We start from the raw sequence: 8590 nt of genomic DNA, 5'->3' as shown, positions 1-8590 counted from the left end.
CAGTCCCTACAAACATCAATAATTAGGAGACAATATTGAAATGTATTTATGCCCCTTTTAAATCTTCTCCATAAGCAATCCTCCCCACCATTTCAGCCGCTCAGCAGTGGACCCTTTTCTTAGAAGCATAATCGCCACATGATTTTCCAAAGTAAAAATCCCAAATTGGTACACATGTGACAAATTTACCCCAAACTATTTTTTTGATCACAAAAAACCCTAAACTTGTACACATGTTACAATTTTACCCTGAACTAATTTTTTGATCATTAAAAATCTCAAATTGGTACACCTGTGATAAATTTACCCTCCATTATTTTCCGTTAAATTTTACTGTCAAATTACTAAGTTTGATGACGCGTGGTAATTGACGGGTGTACTAGTTTGGGATTTTACTCTTCCGTTTATCACAAGTTTATCAATTTGTGATTTCTCATGATATTAATCCAATTTAACGGACACTAACGGAGGATAAATTTGTCATAAATGTACCAGTTTGGGATTTTTAGTGGTCAAAAAATTAGTTTGGAGTAAAATTATTACAGGTATACCAGTTTAGGGTTTTTGATGGTCAAAAAATTAGTTCGGGGTAAAATTGTCACAAGTATACCAGTGTGGAATTTTTGGTGACAAAAAAAATAGTTCGGGGTAAATTTATCACAGGTGTACCAGTTTGGGGTTTTTAGTGGTCAAAAAATTAGTTCGGGCTAAAATTATCACAGATGTACCGTTTGGAATTTTTTGTGGTATTAACCTTTTTCCAAACTACAATTGAAAGTTTTTCTTTATTTTCTTTATTTATAATTATTATTGAATAAGCAACATGACCTCCTATCATTGAAATCAGATGAGAAGCACCCTGTCCTAGTGAAATTGAGAACAAGTTCCCTCTCATATATTTTGTATCGAAATACTTGCGAAGCCAGATATCCTATGGTATCATATTGTACCGTACATCATTAGAAAAAATGATCTTCCCCTATCAATTGGGACAAAAAGCAAAGGACGAGAAGGAGAAGAAGAAAGTGAAAGAAATTGTCGACATATCGAATACAGTGACACATCTTCATTCCTATTCCTAGATGTTCCCGTTAACCAAGCCAATTGCCATCGTGGTGTTTGGAAACATCAACTGAGCAAATTAAATGCATAAGTATAAACATAGCCAATCGAATTTTTTCAAGCCTTGGTGAAAGGGTGTTGGACATACAAAATCTTAGACATTGTAACGTGTCATCCTTTTCGCGAATTTATAGGATCTTGAATCTCCATTATATGGGCAGTCCCATTTGTTTCAAATTCTCTTTTAGATAGGAACAAGATGTAAATCGTGATAAGATTGTGATTTGAGATTGTAAAATTAGTAATATTGGACAATACCTAAAAATTGTACGGATTTTAATTTCTCCCCATTTTATAATGGACTGTCTCGAAAGAGGAAAATCGGACCAAAGAAATTTGTCTTAAACCTTAAAATAGAAATTGCAACGAGACTCTAATCTCGAATGTTTGCTCCTCCGCTTCGTGATGAGTCTTAACATCGATGAATGAGCAACCCAGACAACGATGTAGCTTTGATATATTCTAAGACTATATATATTAAGTTTACTTGGCTTCTCTCGCTTCTCTCTCTCCATTAAGTTTTCTTTTTCTCCCATATTTATTAATTTTTTTTGAAGTATATTTATCGGGCATAGAACGATATGATCCTAGCTATTTTTCAAAGCTTAATCGATGGATAGATTTATCCAACTTTTGTTGTATCTTTCGTGATAATTTGTGTTGTGACCACCAATCCCCTTTTTCTTATTCAATCTATGAATTATGTGAATTTTAAGTACATTTGTTTATGAACGGTTATGAAATCATCGTTGGGTGTGATATAGCTTTCCTTTGAATATAACCCAGTTTCATTATTAAATTTGAAAATTTTATATGTGGATTCACTGAAGTGTGGCAAAAAGAAAAGTAGAAGCCACAATACTGTTCGTAGCTTATAAATTTGATGATAAAAAGAAATTTAGATTTGGCATATTGGTACCAAATTGCACAATAATAAAACCACCCAAGTTCCGAAATTGAGATACGGAGGGTAAAAATTGTCGCGCCGCGCTTTTGTCACGCTAAGGAGGTACTTCCATTTGTCACGAATGGGGAAACTGTCCTTGAATGGGCTATTAATGTCTGATATGGATATTTCGCCCAAACGTCCCACAAACATCCCATCACTAGACAAACGGGGGTCTCTCCCAAACCACACCTTACGTGACAGCGGGTCGTAATTTCTTTTATCTTTCTATTCAATCTAAATTTTCGATTTGGAGTCGCCACTAGATATTATTAGTTGGTTGACTAGAAACTTAATCGAGGTACGAGAGAAACACCATGATTTTGCGAACCATAGATTTTGAATAAAGGGACTTGATTACATTAATAATCCCAAATTGAGATTACTAATGCCCTTTCAGTACCTAACGATACAATGTGTTCTAACGTGTCACACGAGTTTACAAGGCTTATCCACTAATTCTAACCATTCTATTCAAAAGAAATTAATCAATCAATGATTAAATGCACAATCAATTTCAATCAAACAATCCTAAAACGATTTCTGAAATAAAAATCAATCAAAACACCAAAAACCCTGGTAAAGCCTTAAAGGCTTGTTCATTTAATTGATTGTGTGATTCAAGGGTTTTTTAGGGGTTAAAACCCCTTTTAATTCCTAAATTAAGGAGTTCCTAAAAATGCCATTTAGGCACTTCCAAAAATTCTAATTTCACTTATAAAGGCTGGCCACGGTGTTTTTAAGCCATTCTGTGAATTTTTGAATTTTGTTTTTTGGAAAAAAAATCCCTTTTAGGATTTCCTTCATGAAAACTGTTTTTTTTTCTGAAATTTTTTTTGTAATTTTTGGGATCTTTTTATAGATTTTGGGATTTTCCAAATTTTTTGTATATTTCTGAATTTCTCACATTTTATTTGATTTTCCGAATTTTTTAGATTTTTATGAAATTTTCAGAAATTTTTTAATTTTTTGAGAATTTTCTTTGAATTTCCCTAATTTCTGAAAATTTTGGATTTTCTGAAATATTTTTTTTTATGGATTTTCGATTTTTTTAAATTTTTTTTGAATTTTTCTATTTTTTAGATTTTTCTATATTTCTAGATATATTTTTATTTTTTTTCAAAAATTCCCGCTGAGGGGATTGAACCGGGCCAATTTGGTTCGAACCGGTTCGACCAAGCTGAATCGGTTCGCACCGGCGCTGGCCGTCGCCCGGCAAGACACGACGCCAAAACGACGCCGTTTCTAGAGTTTTTCATTGTGGCATTATTCCGAACATTTGGTGGGCAACAATCATGGGTTAATGTTCTCGAAGCTGCCCGTTTGGGCCGAGCTCCGACGAGCTTCCGGCGACCTTTTTACCATTTTGATTAGTTTAGTGTGTAGTATGTGTTATCCTCTACTAGCCTTAGTCCATTGATTCGTTGCCGGACCGCCACCGGCTGGCAAAAAATGACCTCAAAGGTCCTAACCTAAAACTGAATCAAATTACGCTTTTCTGGCTTTCATGTCAACATACAATCCGCCCTAGCCGTCTACAGCGATCAAAACAACTAACAAAGAATCAAACAAAGTCGAGGATTACTAATTTGTGTGGTTTAAACCACAAATGGCACTCCGGCAAGGTAAAGGGAGCTCCGGCAAAGGTTCTCTTAGACAGGCCGACTCGGTTTATGCAGGTTTAATCATCCAAAATGCAATCAAACAATAAAATATGTGATCAGGAGCTCATCTTAGACATCAAAAGGCCTAGAATTGCAGGATTTAACACAGTAGAGTTCAAACATCAAATCTAGAATTTTGTGAAAACCGTGACTAAGAGCCAACTTTAACTGCTTCAGTGAGGCTCAAATCTGAATTTTCGAATCGATCGGTGACCGTGGAGCTATTCCCTGATTGCTGTTCTTCAAGATGGAGATCGCCAACTTGCTAGGAAAGTTCAGGACACGTCGGCCGAAACGTATTTTCAGTCCACGATGATTAGCACTATAACAAGTCCTCCGGTGAGGAAACCTAACTTCGGGACCGATTTGCCGGCGTTTTTCCGATCGAAAAAGTGCCGATCACTCGGTCTTGGAGGTCTCGATTCACCCTCAAGCACGATATGTCTCTCTCTTGCTCCGGTTCTCTCTCTCTCTCTCTCTCTCTCTCTCTTTCTCTCTCTCAATAATTTCGTCGAAGAGCTGGTCCCTCCGGATAATGATCTTCTTACCCTTTTCCAGCTCGATTTCCCGCCCAAATCTTGTTACCAACGACCTTCAAGTTCGTTATAACGAATCTCTGATGCCAGCCGGAGATTCTCCAACTATTACCTTTGTTTAACATGTGCTTAATCAGCCCAAGTAAGGCAGTGAATAGGCTGGTCCAAGATAATTTTTTCCAATTTTTTTAGGTTATGGGCGAGTCGGGTGAAGAAGATGGGTAACCCAGATCGGGTCGGGTCGGTCCGACAGACTCGGCAGACTCGGGTTGAGCTAAATTTGCAAATTTGACCTGATTTTGTCCTCATTTTTCAATTTTAACCCCAAAATTGAATTCCTTGGCACATTTTGCACCCAAATATGGGATTTGTACTAATTTTCATCACAATTAAATCCAAAATTCCAACATTTTGAACTTAGGTTAATAGGGCTTATGTTCAATTTAATATTCAGATGATCTGATTGAGCAAAATTGATGCCAAAATTGAATTACCCATGACTGATTAACCCTAGGAATGGTGCTGCCTTGGTTCGACAATTTCAAATTGACCAAGATCCCTAATTTGGGCTTAAAATCCCTAATTTTCAATTGATTTTTGGGGTTTTTCAATTATTTTGTTAAATTGTAAAATTGGACTGACCAATATGCATTTCAAGATCCCTGAATCATTTGTTATGAAGACACTATGGACTAAAAATGACTAGAAATGACTCGATTGAATTTTTGGTTCAAGTTTGGGTGTGAATTTGCCCAATTTTGGGAAAAACATATCCCCGATTAAAATTTTCCAAAATTGATACTGTAATGATGAAATTGGATTTAAAAGAAGACTAATGACTATTTTTTATGGAATTTTTTAACTCCATTTGGTATTTTTATTGATTTTTCACTCATTTTGGCCAAAAGAAAATAAGGAAAAATTCTAAAAAATTCTAAAAAAATTATTTTTAGTTTAGAAATAGGTTCCTAAGCATGGCCAAGGTTCATAATCCTAATTTGTAATTTTTTAGAAAATTTTAAAAATGGACCAAAAATCATGTGTTAATAATAATCAATGCTAAATGAAATGAGTGGAAATTGATGTTCTTCCAGATCCATCGATTCATGATTAATTCGATTTTGACATAATAAGTCTAGACAATAACCTTGGTAACTTTTTTAAGTAAAGATCCAAATTGTAGTTGAAAAGTACCAACCACTGTATCAAAGGAAAAAGGGTAGATTTCTTATTCCAACGGGAATTAAATTTCCCAAGGAATTTCTCTTGGCTTCTTCTTTTAAAATTCATCGTAGTAATTCGTTTATGTTTCTTAAAAATGTCAAACAAGAAGCAACCCTTTTCGTCGTTGTCCACGGTCAGCAATCATCAACCAATTCATATTACGTATAATTACTCTAAAAACCCTAACAAAGGCATTCATATCTATCAGATACTCCCTACCTTATAATCATTTCTCTAACTGCCCCTCGCCACTACCTCCGTCACCATTGACCACCGCTTTGTTCTTTCGCATCTCCAACTCCCTGGCCACGGACCTCCACTGCGTGTATTTACCAAAAAACTGCCCCATCTCCTCCAGCGTATGCCCCTGCGTCTCTGGCATAAACGTGTAGAAAAACACCCACGCGGCGCATGCGATCCCCATGAACAAGAAAAAGGCCCCGCCGATGGTGATCGCCTTATATAGTGATATGAACGTCATCGCTAACACTCCACTTGTCACCCGGCTCATGGCGACACCGATCGCACACCCCTGCGCACGCAGTCTCAGCGGGAAGATCTCTGAGCTGTACACCCACAGGATTGGCCCCATTCCAATAGAGAAGAAGGCCACGAAGGACAACACTGACGCGATGCACATAGCAACCGCCCACATGAGTTTCGTGCGGCTGTGGTCGATGATGGTGAGGCACATTCCGAGGGAGGCAAGCGAGACGATCATCCCACCAACGCTACTCAACAACAACGGCCGCCTCCCGACGCGGTCAAGGAGGAAGGTGGCAACGAGGATGAACATTGTCTTTACGAAGCCGACCGCGATGGTGGCGACGAGCTTTTTGTCGGAGGAGGTGATGCCGGCCTTCTCGAAGATGCGAGGGCTGTAGAGGACGATGGCTTCGATGCCAGAGGCTTGTTGGAAGAAGTGGATGCCAACAGCGCATATGAGGATGTGGCGGACAGATGGGGTTGGGTGGAGGAGGAGATCGCGCCACACGCCTTCCCCAGTGCTCCGCTTGGTGACCTTGACAACATCTTCGTTGCACTCGTGAGGGATGCCAGCAGCCTCCTTGATGTCGGCAAGCCGGAGCGCGGCTTCCTCCTTGGAGTCGGACGTCCTGGCAAGGACACGCTTTGCATCGCCCAAGCGGCCCTGCATGATGAGCCACCGGGGGGACTCTGGCATGACGAGGATGACGAACGTAAGGAGGACTGAGGGGATTGCTCCCACGCCGAGCATCATACGCCACCCGAGGTTGAGGCGAAGCTTGGAGAAGGCATAATTAGAGATATAGCCAAGGAGGATGCCGGCGTTGATGAACACCTGAACCATTGAAATGACGTCCATTCATACTGGTTGGTGGCTGTAATAACAAAAAGTTCTAGATAAGAAAACTAAGCCCTAAAACATAATCACCTTTCTAACTTCAAATTTTCCTGTAACAAGAATAATGCACGTTCAACAATAAAAAGACAAAATTAATGACAAATGAAAAAATGAAAAAGATGCTATCAAATTAGGGGGAACAAAAAAGAAAATGAGAAAGTACCTCGGGGAAGGAGGTGAGAAAGCCACGGGAGGAGGCAGGGGAGACCTCAGCTGTGTAGACGGGGGCGATCATGAGGGCATAGCCGACGCCGATGCCAGCGACGAAGCGGCCAAACATGAGGAAGGCGTAGTTGGGGGCGAAGCCCATGAGGAGGGCCCCGGCGAAGAAGATGGCCCCAGCCAAGACGATGGTGTAGCGGCGGCCGATCCAGTCGGAGGTTCGCCCCGCCATCGCCGACCCAAGGAGCGAGTACACGGCGAGGATCCCCATCAAGACCTCCACCTGCACGTCGCTTATCTTCAAGTCCTTCTTTATGTATATCACCGCTCCGCTCATCACTCCTATATCTGCCAAAGTTTAAAAAAAAAATCTTATTTACAAGAAATTGAAAAAATAATAAAAAATAAAATCCTGCGACCTTTTCTCCTCCCTTTTTCTTCAAGTTGATTTTCTTTTATATATATTATTAATAAGATGAGAATATTATAAATAATAAGCACAATGGATTTTATTCAAAATTAAGTTGGTTGGCTCAAAAGTGGAAAAAAATTATGATGTTATACGAAACCATTTAAAAATTCTCGTTTTTCTTTTGCTCTTTTTCATCTCCTATCCATTAAACAAATGACTTTTTGCAATAGATCTATTATTATGATTCGCTGTATGCAAATAAATTCACAAATGACATCGCAAAGATATGTGGTTTAGAGAGTTCCAAACATCATGGACGGGTCACCAGGACGAGTCTTCCCATGCTGTAACAACATCGAACGCATGGAGAGAGAGAGAGAGAGAGAGAGAGAGGAGAGAGAGAGGGAACTGACCATAACCGAGCAAAACGGAGGTCATGGAGGCCAGGATGGCGCAGGCGAGGGCGTACTTGTTCCGGCGCGGCTTCGCCGGAGGATCGAAGTCCTCGATCGACTTCCGTTCGACGCCGTTGTTGGAGACGGCATCTTTAGCCACGGTCTTCTGGTCAGCCATCTCCATCTTCTTCTCCAGAGAGAGAGAGAGGGAGAGAGAGAGGGGGAGAGAGAGAGTTTTTGGGTGTGATTATATGTATAGATTGAAAACGAGCGGACAAGAAATGAGAGGAGGAGTGAGGGAAGAAGGTACACGAAACTGGTGTGCAGGGATGCGGTGTGTACATATAGGCCAAAGCTCGCGTCGCTTGTCTTAGAAAGAGACCAAAACCTGCGGCACTGTTTGGACCGTGATTCTGTGCTCTCGTGGGTCCCCATCCACTTGACTCGTAATCTTCACCGTCCCTCTTTTACCTAACATAAAACAAAGCTACAGGTGAAGAAACATCTTTTTGTGAAAAAACACTATTTTTGCTAAATAAGAGTTTGTCCGCGTTTAATGTCATCAAAGAATTAGACCCGTCAAATGGGTCAGGTCGTATCAAAAATTGATCGACCCTGATTGACTCATTCAGAATGAGTCAATCAAGGTAAAACTGATACATTTGTGATAAATTTATCATCCGTTAAAGTGCATCTCCTTCGTTAAACTGATACATTTGTGATAAATTTACCCTCCGTTAAATTG

The 8590-nt window shown here is 39.7% G+C and overlaps 1 protein-coding gene across 1 annotated transcript; it reads right to left on the bottom strand.

Annotated features, from left to right (window-relative positions):
• Positions 1-5473: 5473 nt before the first annotated feature.
• On the bottom strand, positions 5474-8159 carry LOC115689918 (polyol transporter 5-like). The gene is made up of 3 exons (XM_056308889.1): positions 7864-8159; positions 7040-7386; positions 5474-6813 (listed from the first exon to the last, which is right to left on the bottom strand). Exons 1-3 carry the CDS (start codon positions 8027-8029, stop codon positions 5719-5721), a joined length of 1608 nt encoding a protein of 535 aa, XP_056164864.1. The 5' UTR covers positions 8030-8159; the 3' UTR covers positions 5474-5718.
• Between the last annotated feature and the right edge of the window lie 431 nt (positions 8160-8590).

The sequence above is a fragment of the Syzygium oleosum genome, unplaced genomic scaffold, assembly GCF_021117445.2.
Source record: "Syzygium oleosum isolate NSW1041296 unplaced genomic scaffold, Sole_v2.1 Sole_v2.02, whole genome shotgun sequence".
Classification (NCBI taxonomy): domain Eukaryota; kingdom Viridiplantae; phylum Streptophyta; class Magnoliopsida; order Myrtales; family Myrtaceae; genus Syzygium; species Syzygium oleosum.
Note: the sequence above shows the minus strand (reverse complement) of the source record. Positions and strands in the feature narration are given on the sequence as shown.

Coding starts and splice junctions, on each gene's coding strand:
- LOC115689918 (XM_056308889.1), bottom strand. CDS start 8,029: ATGGAGATGGCTGACCAGAAGACCGTGGCTAAAGATGCCGTCTCCAAC. Junction 7,387..7,863: donor CTCCGTTTTGCTCGGTTATG/GTCAGTTCCCTC, acceptor AAACTTTGGCAG/ATATAGGAGTGATGAGCGGA. Junction 6,814..7,039: donor TTCTCACCTCCTTCCCCGAG/GTACTTTCTCAT, acceptor TCAATGGTTCAG/GTGTTCATCAACGCCGGCAT.